At 41.5% G+C, this 19769-nt stretch overlaps 1 protein-coding gene across 2 annotated transcripts in view; it reads right to left on the bottom strand.

Annotated features, from left to right (window-relative positions):
• The window catches only part of ANKFN1 (ankyrin repeat and fibronectin type III domain containing 1), a 481844-nt gene that overhangs the window by 159391 nt on the left and 302684 nt on the right, over positions 1–19769 (bottom strand). For both annotated transcript variants that reach the window (XM_069602535.1, XM_069602536.1), the window contains 2 exons: positions 10380–10581; positions 6356–6566 (listed from right to left, as the gene is read on the bottom strand). In XM_069602535.1, the coding sequence (XP_069458636.1) occupies positions 6356–6566; positions 10380–10565 (397 nt within the window). In that variant the 5' untranslated portion in view covers positions 10566–10581. Of the gene's footprint in view, positions 1–6355; positions 6567–10379; positions 10582–19769 lie in introns of those variants that run through there.

Raw genomic sequence — 19769 nt, 5'->3', positions numbered from 1 at the left:
AGACAACGAAAATAAACTAATGTGATCAGAAGTGGCTTTACTTGCAGAATAAACTCTTAAGACCTATGTACAACTATCTGCCACCCAGTTCCTCTCACTCAAGCATGGAGGTCAACTGCCCAGGGAGGGTGGCCTGAACCTAAGCAAGCTTGTGTGAGCCATACATAAACCTTTGTGGTAAGTTCACTGAAATTGGGGGAGGGTATTTTTGTTCCTACAGCAAAGTCTAGCCTAATACACTTATCTACATAAAAATGAAATAGGTAAAATCTTGTTTAAAAAAAGTGGCCTCCCATGCCCAAAACAGTGGATATGGAGAACAGTTCTTGCTTTACATCCTTTTTCTGTATTCTTTCTATCACTGCTCTCAACCTCTTTAAATTGCTAAAAGAGACTAAAGATCCCCATAAACTCAAGGGGAAAAAAAGAAAGAGACTTTAGACCTTGGACTTGGTGGCCAAAGAAAGCCTCTCTTGAAGATGTGAAATTTGAACTGAAATGTTAAGAAGGCGTTGGCAATGTAATGATCAAGATTAAAAGCTCTCAATCTTTTCAAGCATGGAGAATGGCCATACAAAGGCCCTCTAGTAAGATAGTGAGGCGTGCTTAGGGAATGGAGTGGAGGTGTGCGTATATGGAGTGAAGGCCTGCTCAGGTGAGGGCTGAGCAGTATGGGATAAGGTCTGAGGAGGAGCAAGTTCATAAGTCAGGGTGATGGTTTGTACGCCTATTTTAACGAAGCAGACAAAAATATCTGGGGACTCATTCTAGAGACCTGCTTAAGCCTTGTCCTTTACATAGTTATAATGGTTGAAAATCATTGTCTTTTGAGGGTGGATTTGATTTCAGGAAACCTCTCTAAATCATTGGAAGCCACGTCTGGTAAACAGGGAGGGTGAGGACGCTGAGCAATGCTGTTTTGGAACAAAAATCAGGTGTGACTCTAAGCAACGAGTCAGATTTTCTCATAAACTGGCTCTGAGGACAAATTGAAAAGTGTTTAGAGCAATGGCAGCACTGTTGAAGCAAGTGTGGGGTCTCCCATGAGGACCCTGTTACAGGATAACATTCGTGTGGATTGTAGACTTTCTGGTGTGTTTGTTTACGTAAAGCCAGCCTCATTAGTTTATAGTCACACCTCTTAGACGTGCCCTGAACCAGTCCCAGCACCAGCAAGGACCCTTGACTACTGCAGAAATGAGCGGTGCATCCTGACAAGGCTGCCAAATTTTGACATTGGTGTCTGCACCACACTCAGATGACAGCTACTCTGCGATCGTATTTTATGAAGTAACTGAACATAACTAATTCTGGGAGACACTTCCTAGTGCCACAGGCAGTATCCACGGGAAGGCAAGAGAGAGGAGTTCACAATGGAATGCAGAGAGGGAGGAGAGGGTCTGGGCTGAAGGGAGAATGCAGTTATCCGAAAGGGCAGAAAGAAGAACAGTCTGCCATGTTATGAATCAGTGTAAAAACAAAAAGTCAGGCTATGTCTGCAACCAAGTCTCAAAACAGTGCCTGGAAGACACAGCAACAGCAGCGACAGAAGGTTCCCCACAGTGTAAATTACTGGAAGACAAAGTTTTCTTCATACACTGTGTGTGTGAGGACACATGTACGTGGGCTGAAATTCAGTACCTGTGATTCCCAACAGCATACGACAGGTCTGAAAATTTCACCTGAAAATTTCTCAGCTCCTACTATGTGCCAGGCGTTGGGATCAAAAGATGAGATAACATTCATGTGAGTGACCAGATTTGCACATGACAGGTGTCCCAAAAGAACTAGTTTCTTTATGATCACTGTTTATAGAGCTTATGCTGTGCTGTGCTTAGCCGCTCAGTCAGGTCCGACTCTGCCTGCCAGGTTCCTCTGTCCGTGGGGAGAGCCTAAATGATGCCAAATAGGTAGCAACCTCAGAAAAGCACTGACGATTCAGTAAGCTCCTCTGGAGACTGTGGAAGTGTGAGTCAAAGGGGAGGGCAGGATGAGTTGGAAGAAGGGAGGGGTTTATGACAGGGGACTTTCAGATACGGAACAAGTCTTGCTCAGATAGCAGTTGTTCAACTGAGTACGTGTTATAGCAAGGGGGATACTGAGCGGGTGAAAAAATCAAAAGCATAGTCCCCAGGCATTCTGAAGTACTTCTGTGCATTAGTTTTCCTAGGTCTGGTCCTTTGAGATTCTGGGCCTGTTTCCTAAGCTCGGCACACCTATGTGGGATTCTCCTTCAATAATGGCTGATGTTTTCTTCTAGAAGGAATGAATATTACTTTGTGCTGCTCACCTAAAGGTGGGAGGAACAGAAAAAAGTTGCCAAATAAAGACAGTTGATTCATCTAATGAGCAGGCTGAAGTTCTGTATATATTTAACCTTGGGGCAGTGTGCAAATTTGGGTGGCCGCTTCTGGCACTTCCCTTACGAATAAGGAAATGTACATGGCTGAATTTCAAGCCATGTTTATTAAGAACAGCTCCATATAGCTCTATGAATTGAGGGGTTAAAACCTGGACAATATGCCTGACCAATGGCTTAGGAGGTTAAGTCCCCAAACGTATCTGTGTTTTTGTGATTCCTGTTTTGAAATGGAGACAAATACAGAGGACTTTCTTCTGAATTATGTTGAAATCTTTGGTTGGCATAGTGAAAAGAGTATTGCGCTGTTTTCAGAAGGGAACACACAGGGGAAGGGAAGACAGAAATTTTACCCTATTAGAAATCCTGACTATTTGACAGGCAATAGAAGATGAGCAGATGGAGGAGAGTCAGGGAAGAAAGGAACTGAATATCCACATTGTGTCAGGAAGTGGGCTAATGCTTTTCTACAAATACCTAACACATTTCATACCAAATACTAAATACATTTAATACTAAACGCCAAAGCATTTAATATAGAAGATCTGGGTTCAAATTGCGGGTCCACCACTTATTAGCTTTGGAGCACTGGATGAATTCTTTGTCTTTTGTTATTTCAGGCAACTCTCATCTCACAAACCAGTGGTCAGGATCAGATGTAAGCAAAAGCATTTTCGCAATGTGTAACATACTCTAAAAACTTAAGACCTCATTGTTATTATTATCATTTTTGCTCTTCTATCCTGCCTCTACTGCTTTTGTGGAACAGTTTGCAACAGGTGCTTGCTTACCTGGCTCTGGCTGCCAGACTTTTTCTCATGGGCTGACTCATACGCACAGAAGCAGTTTGATTTCTTTTCTACTTGATATATAAAGTGAATTAAAAATCCCTGAAAACAGATTGTGTTCTTCTATCCTGCTTTTTTCCCAACAGAAACGGCATCTCAGTGCGCAGAACAGAACAAAGAAACACACAGTGGAGTTTTAGCAAATAGCAAAAAAGGGGAAGGGAAAGGGGCCTAGCGGCCACAGCCTTCCATACTGGTTACTTGGAAAGAGCAAATTTGCACAGCAGGACCCAGGTATGGTATCCCACACACTTGGACTTCAATCCTTGACACCCTTATTCATTTGCTCGATGTGTGTGACCTTTGATCAGTCACATAACCTCTCAGAATCACAAATTCCTCTTCTTCAAAATGGAGTTAATAACATTATCCTGAAGCGCCAGTGTGAAAACGGGAGATAATGTATGTGGCGATTTCATAGTCCCTCAATCAGCTGTCTTTTGCCATTTTTACACATGTGGGAGTCTATACACGATCCTGTCTCTTTAACGTTTTGGGTGGCCGAGGTGACTTAGGTATCATATTTCCCAGAGGCTAAAAGCTGGGTTTCTCTCTCACTATCCTTTACAACTTGGTGATGATATTGTGGTTATCATCCCACAGGGAATGAGGAAAAACCAGGGATCTTTTCAATGAATTTTCTTTTGGTTTAACTAGATATTTAGTAGTTGGGTTCTTTTATGGAGATTTAATTATGCACAAAGGGGTTTGGGGGGGGGGGGATTGGGAGTCTTACTGGTTTCGTGGAAAATGCAGACATTTTTTTGTAGCGTCTCAGGTAAGTAAGAGTAATGTTTCATCCAGCTCAGTGCAGGCAACATCTGGATGAATGGTCCCCTTGTTCCTATAGAATGGGGCTCAGTCTGCATTCTCTGTGTTCAGACCCCTTGATTCTCTCTCCACTGCTCTCTCACTGGATCTTTGGGACAGACATTATTGCAACATAAATTGGAAGGCAGCAAATAAACCTTTCTCATTTCTTCCATCCTTCTTTGCCCATCCATCCAAATCCTCCAGTTCCACTAAAAAGAAGCGGTACTTTGACGAAGGAGCTCTTACTGAAGAGCCCCATGCTACTGAACCCAAGTCCTCATTCTTTTGGACATGGAGGTGGTGAGCTTAGCATTTTTAAAAGAAAGAGTTTTCTGATACAAGGATCTGTCTCTGTACCTAGTCTTTGGGTGGCGGGGTTTTATGAAATTTAGGAGCATCGATGTGACCTCTAATTATATATTTGTTGCTTCTCTTTCAGCCTTCTGGGTCTCACCACTTGGAAGTGAGTGAATCAGTATTAGTCAAACTAACAATTTGATGAGTTTACTTTTTTCTTTTAGGAAACATAAAAACGGTGGCTCAGACCCGCTGTGGTCATTGGGTCAGAGAGTTTGCACCTAGGGGAATGTGAGTGCCTACCTCAGAATGTTGTGTGAGGATTAAAGGAGTCAATACATGTAAAGTGCTCAGAATAGTGCCTGGCACAGGGCAAGGGCTGTGTGATTTTATCCCATCCACTCCTGGGCAGGGTCGATGGCCCCAGAGCAGCTCCCTTTGGCAAGTACTATCCGCTCTACTTCAAAATACTTCCAGAAAGAAGCCATTCACAAAGGATCACATATTAAATGATTCCATTTCTGTGAAATGTCCAGAATAGGCAAATCTATAGAAACAGAAAGTAGTTGTCCAGGGCTGAGAGGAGTGGGCACGTGGGGGTGTGATAGCTGAAGGGTATGGGATTTCTTTTGGGATGATGAAAATGGTCTAAAATTGATAGTGGTGATGGTTGCGCAAGCCTGTGCTTGTACTAAAAATCTTTGAATTATACATGATAAGTGGGGGAATTGTATGGCACGTAAATTGTATTTCAATAAAGCTGTTAAAAAATACACCCAGAATCCCACCCCTGCTCACCATGAATGTCACTGCTGTGCTAATCCAAGTAACTGGCATCTGCCTCCTGGACCATTAGAATGGCTTCCTAGCTGGTTTTGACAATTTCACAATTGCTCACATCACTTTGTCTTTTCTGCAGAGCACGGCAGGGATCTTTTAAAATGTAAAGCAGAATGTCTTTCTTTTCTTTTGCCATGTCATGTGGCTTGCAGGATCTTAGTTCCCTGACAGGGATTGAAGCTGGGCCCTAGCAGTGAAAGTGCGGAGTTCTAACCACGCACTGCCAAGGAATTCCCCAGAAGGTGTCTTTCGCCTGCTTAAACCGTTTCACTATGTCTTGATCACACTTACAATCAAAGTGAAGCATCTCGCCGGGGCCTCTCTAATCCTGAACCATCTGGTCCTGGTGACGTCTCCCTCAGCATCACTCTCCACTGTGTTCTTTTTGCTTTAGCCACTCCGGCCTTCTTGTTCTTCAGAAACATGGCCATCTCATTCCTGCCTGCCTCAGAACCTTTCTACCTGCCATTCACTCTGCCTAGAATTAGCCCCCAGATCTTCTCATGGATCATTCCTTGATATCACCTAGGACCAGGAGCAAGTGTCCCTACATCAGAGAGACTCCTCTTGCCCAATTCTATTAAAATAGTCCCACTCTATCAACCTCTACCCATTCATTTACTTTATTTCTCCATAGTGTTTATCACCATTTGAATTTATATTTGATTTATTTTCTGGCTTGTTGGAAATCTCCTCCACTGGAATATAAGTTCTGTAAGTGCAGAGATTTTTATCTTGCTCACCACTGTATTCCAAGTACTTAGCACAAGCCCTTTTTTTGGTGTTTGTCGATTAAGTGAATAAATGAATGGAGCCACCCCAGTATTGACTGAATAAAAAGACACTAACACACACATGCTTATTCTTTTTTCTATCTCATTCTTTTTTCTATGTATAATTCCTGTGCTATAGCCTTGTTTGGGGCATTTCACATATCTTAAAACTTGCGTTCAATTCTTAAGAGGAAGTACCTTTGAGGTTCCTGTTCAATACCACTCCATATATTCTATTTAAAATGTAACTGGATGTTTAGACATATAAGCACTGGCACTATTTGCATGACAGTTTATGAAAACATGGAAAGGATTTCAGAGCCTACGGTTAGTGAATCATTCTAATGGCCAGTAGCAACTACTCCAGTGGCATAAAACTGGGGTCTGGCTTTAATAGTATATGCTTTATTCTCAAGCTTACTTACAGTGTGGACTTTCTCGGGCCCCTGTCTTCAGAAGAATCCTAGCAATGGGTACATTGTTCGTCATGATGGCGATATCCAGAGGTGTCAACCCCTCACTGTTGGGTGTGTTGAGATCTAGTTCTTCCGGTGTATACTGATACAGGAGGATCTGTACAGCATCCATGTCTTGCTGTTCAACTGCTTCAAACATGGCTTCATTGCCCTGGAAGTTCTGGAGAAGAATGAAGTAGGTTAGCACAGTTTCACAGACCAGCTTGTCTTCATGGCCTGGCTGTTGTAGATTTCAGGGACTGCTTCAGGGACTACATTTCCACTTCTAAGTGGAATGATGGTGGTGGTGGTTTAGTCACTAAGTCCTGTCCAATGTCTTGCTACCCCCTAGACTGTAGCCTACCAGGCTCCTCTGTCCATGGGATTTCCAAGGGAGGAATACTGGAGTGGGTAGCCATTTCCTTCTCCGGGGGATCTTCCTGACCCAGGAATCAAGCCTGGGTTTCCTGCGTTGCAGGCAGATTCTTTATTGACTGAGCCACCGGAGAAGCCCTTTTACTCCTAGGTCTCTAAAGCAAACACGGTTGGGCCCTCCCTCCATCTTTCTAACGAGCATTGAAAAGATCTGTACATTTCGATGCATGGAGACATTCAGTATATAGCCTATAGGTAAAAGCAGACATCAGCTTTTCTCAAAGCAGTCTTCTGGGGAATACTGTTCAGGAGGTTGTTATGAGGTGTCCTATGAAGAAAGTAACACGTGGTCAAATGAATTTGGTCAACATTAGATTAAATCACGTTATTGCATTATTTTACTGTAAGAGCTCTCAAGGTCTTTGCTGATTTTTTAAAATAAATTACATTTCATAATTTTCTGTATATTATTATTATTTTTAACATCTTTTAAAAAATAATTTTATTTTATACTTTGGCCACCTGATGTGAAGAACTGACTCACTGGAAAAGCCCCTGACGCTGGGGAAGATTGAACGCAGGAGGAGAAGGGGACGATGGAGGATGAGATGGTTGGATGGCATCACCAACGCCACGGACATGAGTTTTAAGCTTCGGGAGTTGGTGATGGACAGGGAGGCCTGGCGTGCCACAGTCCATGGGGTGGCAAGGAGTCGGACATGACTGAGTGACTGAACTGGACTGAACATAATTTTCTGTATATTATTATGTTTTCACATCTTTTAAAAACTAATTTTTTTTTTATTTTTGGCCGTGCTGGGTCCTTGTTGCTGCATGGGTTTTTTTCTACCTGTGTTGCTGTGGGGGCTCCTCTCTAGTTGTTGTGCCTGGGCTTCTCATTGCAGAGGCTTCACTTGTGGAGCACGGGCTCTAGGGCACACGGGCTTCAGTAATTGTGCCTTGTAGGCTCAGTAGTTGAGGCTCGCTGGCTCTAGGGTGTGGACTCAATAGCTATGGTGCATGGACTCGGTTGCTCTGTGGCAAGTGGCATCTTCCCGGATCAGGGATAGAACCTGTGTCTTGGGTATTGGCAGGCAGATTCTTTGCCCCTGAGCTACTAGGGAAGTCCCAAGACCTTTACTAATTTTAATATGCAATTATGATCCTTTCATAGGTGAGAAGTATGACCTGTTTCAAATAATTTTTTTCACAGAACATATTTTTCATTGTATTTGTTTTAACTGTTCTGGAATAACGTTCTACAAAATATAGTATGGAGAATGCTGGCATAGATAACATAGCACAGGTAACTTACATTATGACTAGCTTGGGATTGAGAGCACATGCCCTTTCTCTGTTAGCCCCTCCTTTTCCATCCCCATGTCTGGACTGTTGCTCAGACTGTTCCCAGTTTACGGCAACGACCTACTGGTTTCTTGTCTGAGTCTCCTCCATCACTACTCCATACAAGAGTAATCTTTCTAAAATTTACAGTTCTACATGTCCCTTCGCTATTTACAAATTGAGGAGCCTGATAGACTGCAGTCCATGGGGTCGCGAAGAGTCAGACACCACTGAGCGACTTCACTTTCACTTTTCACTTTCCTGCATTGGAGAAGGAAATGGCACCCCACTCCAGTGTTCTTGTCTGGAGAATCCCAGGGACGGTGGAGCCTGGTGGGCTGCCGTCTATGGGGTCGCACAGAGTCGGACACGACTGAAGCGACTTAGCAGCAGCAGCCTGCAAACTGACTCCCTAACTCCTTTGTACTAACCTCTACGCTTTCTCAACCTGGAGTCACAGTCACTGATTACCTTGCATTTCTGAAACCTCAGATCAGGGAATCAAGAGGTAGTATTCAGGAAAGGTTTCAGTGGATTAGGTAACAAACTGCTTTACTGCCTGAAAGGGCCAAAATTTCAGTATTCATAGGATACACATCACCTATAGAAAAATGTAGCTAGAGACAATATATTTCCTTTGAAAATTTCTTTCAGAATATTAGTAGTAAACAAAGGAGAAAACCTTTAGAATTCTCTCAAATACATATTTTTATAGCTCATGGGAGAAGAGCAACACATGTACTATTCATACATTTATCTGGTATCTTCTCCAGGAATTGCCAGGTGGTTAAACATGTTGAAATACCAGCGGTCCTGACCTAGCATATGGGTTGTCTGATTAAACTTTTAGTAACCAAATACTAAGGTTGGCAGGTTTTATTTTCAGTCTCATCAAAAATCTATTTTTTTCATCAGAGGCTGCAGGTCAGCTTAACTGAGTGCATAACACACGAATGAAATTTGAGGAAAACAGAAAGTTATTCTGCAAATACTTGTTTTGACAATGGGGACCGAAGGGATGGAGCTATTTGGTATGCAGGTCTCTTTGCCACATGGCACTCTGCTGATTGGAAAAGTGTTTTGTCGACAGTCTGCTAAGCTGAAGAGCCTCTGATGCTTAGGCCATAGCTTAACCAAGTCCTCCTAGAAGATGTGTTTGAAATGAGAATAATTGGAAACCAAAGTGCAGAGTTAATATGCTTCCCTCTCCAAACAACACAGTTGTGTATTTGTCTGTGATTCTTAGTACGTCTAATTTCTCATACGCCAGTATTTGTTCTCACTCTTAAGTCATTTCCTTCTCCATGCTTTTGTTGGTGAACTCCAGTATGCTTCTGTCCGGGAAGGCTAGGGCTCATTTCTGTTTTAAGCTCAAACAAATGATGAAATAAACCCCTGCATCGACATCCTTCCTGATCATGTTAATGTTATACTCTCAGCGTTTACTGAGGGGCAATACAAGAACCTCCTACATGAGAATGTCTATAACACCCCAGTACTACTCTTTATTTTCCATTACATAATTCACTGTATCTTATAAAGGCCAGAGGACTTAGCAACAGGAAGATATCATTTGGTATATTTTCAATTATTAGCTAATGGAATGCTATTACCAGTTGTCCTTTCCTTTCTGCTGTGACGGACTGGGAACTCAGAGATAAATGTAATGATAAATTTCAGGTACTATATTCGCCTAGGTTTTTAGTATATCTATTTCTCTTCCTAACCTCACTATTTTCTTTTTCTAGTTTTTTTTCTTCCTTCTTTGTCCCTCTCCTACTCCTTTACTGTCCCCTATTATTATCACTGCTATCGATTTATTTACCATTATATAATATATTTGCATTTTTTGCCTGGATTCTGTCTCGAAAGCCTTTGGAAAGCAGATGGGGTATACATTATAAGTAAGTAAATAGAATACTGTTCATTGTTTACTCAGCATTTGAATGAACACTGGATCTCCCAAGAAAGCCTATTTGATCTCAAACTCTCTATTTGTCAAACTGCTCTTTTGGGAGTTCTTCGGTTTATTAGAGAAAGAAAAACTATGGGAAAATAAAGGAAAAGAAATTAAGAAAAAGAAAGGGAAAATCTCCCAGTCATTCCAACTTTGGCTAACATATATATGTGCAGTTACTGCCTTACTTGACTTTCAACATTTATAAACTTGCAAACATCAGGTTCTGAAGTTAATGAGGATCATCTTAAAATCTCCTTAAATCCAAACACAACTGCACAAATCAAACCAAGATGGGAATAAAAAGAGTTTTATTACCACTGAAGTCTTTCTGAGACTCAGCCGGTCAGTTCTTGTCCTAAAATAGGCCTCATCAAATGAAGAGTGGCTTCCTTTCAGTTTCTCTGAGAGGTTCCGGTACAGGCGTTTGGCAGCATTGGGAGACGAAGGGGCGCTATGTTTTTTTGACTGAGAAAGATGTAAATTTTGCATTTGTTGGGTCATTTTCACACGACAATTCCTAGGAGGAGAAAAATCAAATGTTATAATAATTTACATAGTGTAATTATAAGTTGACAAAGAATTTTATCATCTCCATTAACCATCTGGAATCTTAATAAAAATATTATAGCTGGAAGGGAACTTAGAGATCATCAGATCCAGCTTTTTCACCTTACAGATGAGAAAGCTGCAGCCCCGGGAAGGGAAACAGCTTGTTTATGGCCATACAGCTAATTGGTGACAAGAATGAAATGACAACATCCATTTACTATATAAATATACATTCACATACAAACATATGTATGATTTGAGCCTCTACTCAAAATCTTTTGATCTCTGTCCCACTGGGAGGTAGTATCTGAATTCTATAACCCAGGGTGTCTGTTCAATTCTTCTTGGCTTTATATAATTGGAATTTTGCTACTTATACTTTACACGCTATCTTCTGTTGGGTGTATAAGAGAGTGTAATTTTTTCCTGAAGATCTTCTTCTTTAAGGTGTTAAACTGTGCCTGTTATCTGAGATTCATTGAAGTACTCTAGTGTCCAGACTTTTGGGGAATTTGTACTCATGTACCCATAGGCTCAAAAAACTAAGATCATGGCATCCAATACCATCACTTCTTAGCAAATTGATGGGGAACAAATGCAAACAGCAGGGCTTCCCTGGTGGTTCAGAGGTTAAAGCGTCCGCCTGGAAAGCAGGAGACCCGGGTTCAATCCCTGGGTCAGGAAGATCCCCTGGAGAAGGAAATGGCAACCCACTCCAGTATTCTTGCCTGGAGAATCCCATGGAGGGAGGAGCCTGGTAGGCTACAGTCCATGGGGTCTCAAAGACACGGACACAACTGAGTGACTTCATTTTCTTTTTTTTTCAAATGCAAACAGTGGTAGATTTTATTTTGGGGGCCTCCAAAATCACTGTGGATGGTGACTGCAGCCATAAAATTAAAAGATGCTTGCTCCTTGGAAGAAAAGCTATGACAAACCTAGACAACATATTAAAAAGCAGAGAGATCATTTTGTTGACAAACGTCCATCTAGTCAAAGTTATGGGTTTTTTTTTTTTCAGTTGTCATGCATGGATGTGAGCATTGGGCTATAAAGAAGGCTGAGAATTGATGCTTTTGAATTGTGGTGCTAGAGAAGACTTGAGAGTCCCTTGGACTGCAAGGAGATCAAACCAGTCACTCCTAAAGATAATCAACCTTGAATATTCATTGGAAGGATTGTTGCTGAAGTTGAAGCTACAATACTTTGGCCACCTGATGTGAAGAGCTGACTCACTGGAGAAGACACTGATGCTGAGAAAAGAGGGCAGGAGGAGAAGGGGACGACAGAGGATGAGATGGTTGGATGGCATCACTGACATGAATTTGAGCAAACTCCAGGAGATAGTGAAGGACAGGGATGCCTGGCATGATGCAGTCCATGGGGTCACAAAGAGTCAGACACAACTTAGTGATTGAACAACACCCATAGGCTCATGCCTGGTCACCCCAGATACTCTAGATAGTGTCCACCAGGACACTTACTGCTGACATTCTCCAAGTAGTATTAGACTATTATTCCACAAATCTCTAAACAGATCCTCACCAACATCATCAGTTTAGTTCAGTTCAGTCGCTCAGTCGTGTCCGACTCTTTGTGACCCCATGAATCGCAGCACACCAGGCCTCCCTGTCCATCACCAACTCCCAGAGTTCACCCAAACTCCTGTCCATCGAGACGGTGATGCCATCCAGCCATTTCATCCACTGTCGTCCCCTTCTCCTCCTGCCCCTAATCCGTCCCACCATCAGGGTCTTTTCCAATGAGTCAACTCTTCTCATGAGGTGGCCAAAATATTGGAGTTTCAACTTCAACATCAGTCCTTCCAATGAACACCCAGGACTGATCTCCTTTAGAATGGATTAAAATGGACTGGTTGGATCTACTTGCAGTCCAAGGGACTCAAGAGTCTTCACCAATACCACAGTTCAAAAGCATCAGTTCTTCGGTGCTCAGCTTTCTTCACAGTCCAACTCTCACATCCATACATGACCTCTGGAAAAACCACAGCCTTGATTAGATGGACCTTTGTTGGCAAAGTAATGTCTCTGCTTTTGAATATGCTATCTAGGTTGGTCATAAATTTCCCTCCAAGGAGTAAGTGTCTTTTAATTTCATGGCTGCAGTCACCATCTGCAGTGATTTTGGAGCCCCCCCAAAATAAAGTCTGACACTGTTTCCATCTATTTGCCATGAAGTGATGGGACCAGATGCCATGATCTTCGTTTTCTGAATGTTGAGTTTTAAGCCAACTGTTTCACTCTCCTCTTTCACTTTCATCAAGAAGCTTTTTAGTTCTTCACTTTCTGCCACAAGGGTGGTGTCATCTGCATATCTGAGGTTATTGATATTTCCCCTGTCAATCTTGATTCCAGCTTTTGCTTCATCCAGCCCAGCGTTTCTCATGATGTACTCTGCATAAAAGTTAAATAAGCAGGATGGCAATATACAGCCTTGACGTACTCCTTTTCCTATGTGGAACCAGTCTGTTGTTCCATGTCCAGTTCTAACTGTTGCTTCCTGACCTGCATACAGGTTTCTCAAGAGGCAGATCAGATGGTCTGGTATTCCCATCTCTTTTAGAATTTTCCACAGTTTATTGTGATCCACACAGTTAAAGTCTTTGGCATAGTCAAGAAAGCAGAAATAGATGTTTTTCTGGAACTCTCTTGCTTTTTCAATGATCCAGCAGATGTTGACAATTTGATCTCTGGTTCCTCTGCCTTTTCTAAAACCAGCTTGAACATCAGGAAGTTCATGGCTCACGTATTGCTGAAGCCTGGCTTGGAGAATTTTGAGCATTACTTTACTAGCATGTGAGATAAGTGCAATTGTGCAGTAGTTTGAGCATTCTTTGGCATTGCCTTTCTTTGGGATTGGAATGAAAACTGACCTTTTCCAGTCCTGTGGCCACTGCTGAGTTTTTCAAATTTGCTGGCATATTGAGTGCAGCACTTTCACAGCATCATCTTTTAGGATTTGAAAGAGCTCCACTGGAATTCCATCACTTCCACTAGCTTTGTTCGTAGTGATGCTTTCTAAGGCCCACTTGACTTCGCATTCCAGGATGTCTGGCTCTAGATGAGTGATCACACGATTGTGATTATCTGGGTCATGAAGATCTTTTTTGTACAGTTCTTCTGTGTATTCTTGCCACCTCTTCTTAATATCTTCTGCTTCTGTTAGGTCCATACCATTTCTGTCCTTTATTGAGCCCATCTTTGCATGAAATGTTCCCTTGGTATCTCTAATTTTCTTGAAGAGATCTCTGGTCTTTCCCATTCATTGTTTCCCTCTGTTTCTTTGCATTGATCACTGAGGAAGGCTTTCTTATCTCTTCTCGCTATTCTTTGGAACTCTGCATTCAAATGCTTATATCTTTCCCTTTCTCCTTTGCTTTTCGCTTCTCTTCTTTTCACAGCTATTTGTAAAGCCTCCTCAGACAGCCAATTTGCTTTTTTGCATTTCTTTCTCTTGGGGATGGTCTTGATCCTTGTCTCCTGTACAATGTCATGAACCTCCATCCATAGTTCATCAGGCACTCTGTGTATCAGATCTAGTCCCTTAAATCTATTTCTCACTTCCACTGCATAATCATAAAGGATTTGATTTAGGTCGTACCTGAATGGTCTAGTGGTTTCCCCTACTTTCTTCAATTTAAGAAGAAATGTTCACCAACATCATACCTGATGTTGATTTCCAGGAGGTCAGCCAAGGCTTTCAAAGCCATCCACCATTATGTAGGTATTGCTATTGAAATACAAATGCTGCCTAGGCTATGGTTACCTAGCATATATGTACTGGGTGAACAAAGGCAAGAATGGAATAAGTGGCTAAGGCAGTTAGTTATGTGCAGAGTGTCTCTATCCCGGTGTAACCTCTGGTGCATTGCACCAAGGTCTCTGGAACATGCTGCTGCCTTCCCACCACCTGCCCTCAAATTCCTAATAGTGTCTTCCATTTGTATTGATGCTATTTAGCTGTGACCTGGACATCTCCAGTTTTTGACTTTTTTTAGCCTTATAGACTCTGAAATAATATCATGGAAAATCTCTTTTATTGATCAAACTCTTCATAGGATAGAGTTCAACGATTCTCCAGTTCCTACAGGTATAACCTACATTCTTCAGCCTGACAAACAAGTGCTTGCCGCTCCAGCTTCATCTGATACTGTACTTCTGCTTTTTATGTTGCGGTCTTTTCTGACCGCCTTAGAAGTTTCCTAAACAGTTCAAACTCCTTCCTGCCTCTGTGTCCTTGTATGCACTGCTTTGTATGTATTAAAATTCCATCTGTGCCTTCATCCCCTGGGAAAACAATTGCCGATCCTTAAAGCGGAGGCTCTAGTAGTTTCTGACACCTCCAGGCAAATTTGTGTATTTCTTTACTCATTCACTCAGTATGTGCCTGTTGTAGTAAATATTTTATCCCATCACAACTGTTTGTTTGGCATTCTTTCTCCCAGCTAGTCTATATGTTTCATGAGAACAAAGACTGCCAAGTATTAATTTTTATCTCCCCAGAACTTAAAAGGAGCCTGTCTCAGGGTAAAAGAAATATAACACAAACTGATGAAAGTGAAAGAAGAGAGTGAAAACGTTGGCTTAAAACTCAGCATTCAAAAGACAAAGATCATGGCATCCTGTCCCATCACGTCATGACAAATAGATGGGGAAACAATGGAAACAGTGACAGGCTTTATTTTCTTGGGCTCCAAAAATCACTGCAGATGGTATCTGTAGCCGTAAAATTAAAAGAGGCTTGCTTCTTGGAAGAAAAGTTATGACTGACCTAGACAGCACATTAAAAAGCAGAGACATTACTTTGCTGACAAATGTCCATACAGTCAAAGCTATCGTTTTTCCAGTAGTCATGTATGGATGTGAGAGATGGACTATAAAGAAAGCTGAGCACCGAAAAATTGATGCTTTTAAACTGTGGTGTTGGACAAGACTCTTGAGAGTCCCCTGGGGTGCAAGGAGATCAAACTAGTCAATACTAAAGGAAATCAGTCCTGAATATTCATTGGAAGGACTGATGCTGAAGCTGAAGCTCCAATACTTTGGCCACCTGATGTGAAGAACTGACTCCTTGGAAAAGACCCCGATGTTGGGAAAGATTGAAGGTGGGAGGAGAAGGGGACGACAGAGGATGAGATGGTTGGATGGCATCACCGACTTGATGGACATGAGTTTGAGCCAGCTCCTGGATATGGTGAAGGACAGGGAGACCTGGTGTGCTGCAGTCCATGGGGCTGCAAAGAGTCAGACATGACTGAGCGACTGAACTGAACTGAACTGAAGATGTGAATTTTCCTCTTCTACATACTGACTATGTGATATTGAGTCAGTTGTTTTAATGTGTCTGAATCTCATTTTTCTCATTTATAAAATAGGGACAATAACAACAACGATGTACTATGGTTGTGAGGACTTGACAAAATAATGAATATAAAGAGCTTAGAATATAAGAAGACTCCTGGCAGCTATCATTTTTGTTGTAGAATATATTCAGTAGATACTTTAGAGAAAATAAATGCACATATGAGAATCTATTATATATTATATAGTAAGGGTCTACCCAGAAAGCTTATTTCTGCTCATGCCTCTGCATTGGGTTCCATTTCCACTAGCACCAACTAACCTTGACTTATTTTCAATTTAACAAGTGGAGATCCCTCTTCATTACATTGTTGAACGTCTTTAGGCACCTACTAAATCTTGCTTGTAATTTTCTTCAACACAAAGACTTCTTAGTGCCTACTGAGGAGACTAGACCTATTTGATATTAATAGTCTTCATCAGGCCCGATCCAGTCTTAGCTATATGGCCATATTTACATTTAGAAGGAGGATGCAAAGCATTGTCTGTAGTAATGTATGTACCTAGGGGTGCATTTTCATTCATCTTCAATAATCTTTAAATTTACACAAAAGCAGAAATGGAAAGGGCAGGTGATATGGCATCTTTCTCCTTCTGTCCACAAATCTTTTACCTATAATTCAATAGCAACTATAGCATTTCCTCTATGTCTTACCATTCTCACGGAAATTCCAGATTTCTGATGTGCAAGCTGGCTCACATGGGGACTGTCTTATTTATTTCTGCCTCCACCTGCCCCTAGTCACTTCCTTCAGCGTTATTGCCCCAGCTCGAGCCATCGGTCTTGTCCACATCATTATCATTCCCCAAACGAGCGTGCATTCTTTAGTATCTCTCACAGTGCCCAGGAGTCTGGTAAATAAATCCTTGTCAATTGATCAGATTCTAGTGACTTGCCCTCTAACTGATGACACCTACCTACGTGGCCTCTTTTGCTTTGGCTCACCTCCCATCTGTTCCCTTCACTCAGAAAAGACTGGCTTCTCTTTCTTTGACTTTCTTCTCGTACCATCCCAGCTGTCCCTTCCTTACAGGCCATCCTTTAGCATGTTTCCATGTTTCTAGATTTCACCATTTCATCATTATATTTTCTTTTTCTCCTTTATACATAGAATTTTGTCTGATGAGAGATACTTAGAAGGACAACTTTCTATTATCTGTTCTCATAAACATGTATACCACCACCGACACCCCCCTCCCAACTAAATGTGCTCTTAAATTTTCACCTTGGAAAGGGGCAAGCGTTTGAGAAGCAGAGTAACTTTGGCTCTGGAATTTGGCAGAGCCAAGCTTGAACCATGATATTGTTATCTGTAATTGATGTAACTTTGGGCACTTTAACAAAATTCTCTGAGCTAGTCTAATTATATATAAAATGATTTATTACAGGCTGTGAAGATTAAATAAATTCACAACAGAAAGGTTAGCATCCTGTTTGGTGCTTAATACTCACTCAATGCTAAGTCACTTCAGTTGTGTCCGACTCTGTGCGACCCCATAGATGGCAGCCCACCAGGCTCCTCCGTCCCTGGGATTCTCCAAGCAAGAACACTGGAGTGGGCTGCCATTTCCTTCTCCAATGTATGAAAGTGAAAAGTGAAAGGGAAGTCACTCAGTCGTGTCCGACTCTTGGCAACCCCATGGACTGCAGCCTACCAGGCTCCTCTGTCCATGGGATTTTCCAGGCAAGAGTGCTGGAGTGGGGTGCCATCGCCTTCTCCAACTCACTCAGTAAATAGCAGCAATTATTAAAGTTACTTCAAGTCTTTTTCCCAAGGTAGAAACACCAAAGTACACTGTAATAATTTAGTTTTCTTTGTTTTAAACATTGTTTTGAAATCTGATTTTATGTATTTATTATACTACTTAGCCTTTATTGTGATAAAAATACATTTAGATATTTTAATCCGTATGTTTATGGTAACTTATGGTAAAACAGAAATAGTAAGTAGAGCTTCAAACTATTAGGAGGAAGGGGGAATGAAAATAAGTCTAAAAATGGAAAAATAAAAAGAAATAAAATTAGAAAATATAATAAATGAAATACAAAATGAAGTAGGGTTAAGACTGAATATATTAGTGAGCACAATACATTCAAATGGTTTACTTTTCCTAATAAAAGATAAAATTCTCCAACTGAGATTTTAAAATTGCCATTTACAAGTGGTATACCTAATTAAACATTTTACAGAGATATTAAAACAAAAGAAAAGTATGACAGTGGGAATGCCAAAATCAGGACTTCTGAAGATCCTCTTCTTAGCAAAAATTGTCCTAATTAATTTTTCAAAACCCAGGAAATTAACCAAAATTTTGCAGCAATGCAGGAACTGTTTATTCAAGAAAGTAACTGAATTTGCTAAAAATAGTGAGCTTTGCGGCATTTTTAAACATGCTTCACTCCCATCAACTCCGCGGTAGCCTTAGACACTAAACAATAGTCTGGTAGCCAATGGACAGTGCAGAATGGTGATAGAGATAAAACCTGTCTTGAGAGAATTGCCATTTTTTGACATGTCTGGTGGTTCCCTGAAAGAATTCACTCACAAGGCTTTTAAAAATTTGATCTAACTCAGAGCTCACCAAGTGCAAACAACCTTTTCCTCTGGGGCATGTGTTTGAAAACAAACACCAGCAGTGGTTTAATATTATAGCTGTCTGAGGTGGTGGATAAGAGTGGTAACAAACAGTAGATAACCAGAAACTTAAAATGTTGGAGAATTAGATATCCAAAGAAGACTTTGAAGAGTTCTGATCCATTCCTGGGGATCCAGCAGATCACATGCATTCCCAGATGAGAGAGGATTCTCGTAAAACACCTGAGAAGGTCCTAAGCTCTCATCTCTGTCTGAGTTTGAGGTCTGTGCCAGCAGGATGTGAAGGCTATGTGCTGTGTGTATGCCTAACTGCTCAGTCGTGTCTGACTCTTTACGACCCCATGGACTGTAGCCCACCAGACTCCTTTGTCCATGAAATTTTCTGGGTTGCATTTCTTACTCCAGGGGATCTTCCTCACCCAGGGATTAAACTCACATCTCTTGCATCTTGTGCACTGAGGTAGATTCTTTACCAATGTGCCAGGTGAGAATGAAGGCTACCACAGAGTTATCAACTGCCTGATGAGTATTGAAGGCGTGCCTCAACATACACATAGAGCCACTCTGCCAAGATTGATTCTAGCTCTTTAATGAAATTTTTATTTGATCATTAGCTGACCACTTTTTCTTGGGCTCCAAAATCACTGCAGATGGTGACTGCAGTCATGAAATTAAAAGATGCTTGCTCCTTGGAAGAAAAGCTATGACAAACCTAGACAGCATATTAAAAAGCAGAGACATTACTTTACCAGCAAAGATCCATATAGTCAAAGCTATGGTTTTTCTAGTAGCCATGTACGGATGTGAGTTGGACCATAAAGAAGGTTGAGCACTGAAGAATTGATGCTTTTGAAATGTGGTATTGGAGATGACTCTTGAGAGTCCCTTGGACTGCACAGAGATCAAACCAGTCAATCCTAAAGGAAATCAATCCTGAATATTCATTGGAAGGACTGATGCTGAAGCTCCAATAATTTGGTCACCTGATGTGTGGAGCCAATTCATTAGAAAAGACCCTGATGCTGGGAAAGACTGAAGGTGGGAAGAGAAGGGGACAGCAGAGGATGAGATGGTTGGATAGCATAACCGGCTCCGTGGACATGAGCTGAGCAAGCTCCAGAAGATGGTGAAGGACTGGGAAGCCTTGCATTCTGCACTTCATGGGATCATAAAGAATT

The sequence above is a fragment of the Ovis canadensis genome, chromosome 11 (genome assembly GCF_042477335.2).
Source record: "Ovis canadensis isolate MfBH-ARS-UI-01 breed Bighorn chromosome 11, ARS-UI_OviCan_v2, whole genome shotgun sequence".
NCBI lineage: Eukaryota > Metazoa > Chordata > Mammalia > Artiodactyla > Bovidae > Ovis > Ovis canadensis.
Note: the sequence above shows the minus strand (reverse complement) of the source record. Positions and strands in the feature narration are given on the sequence as shown.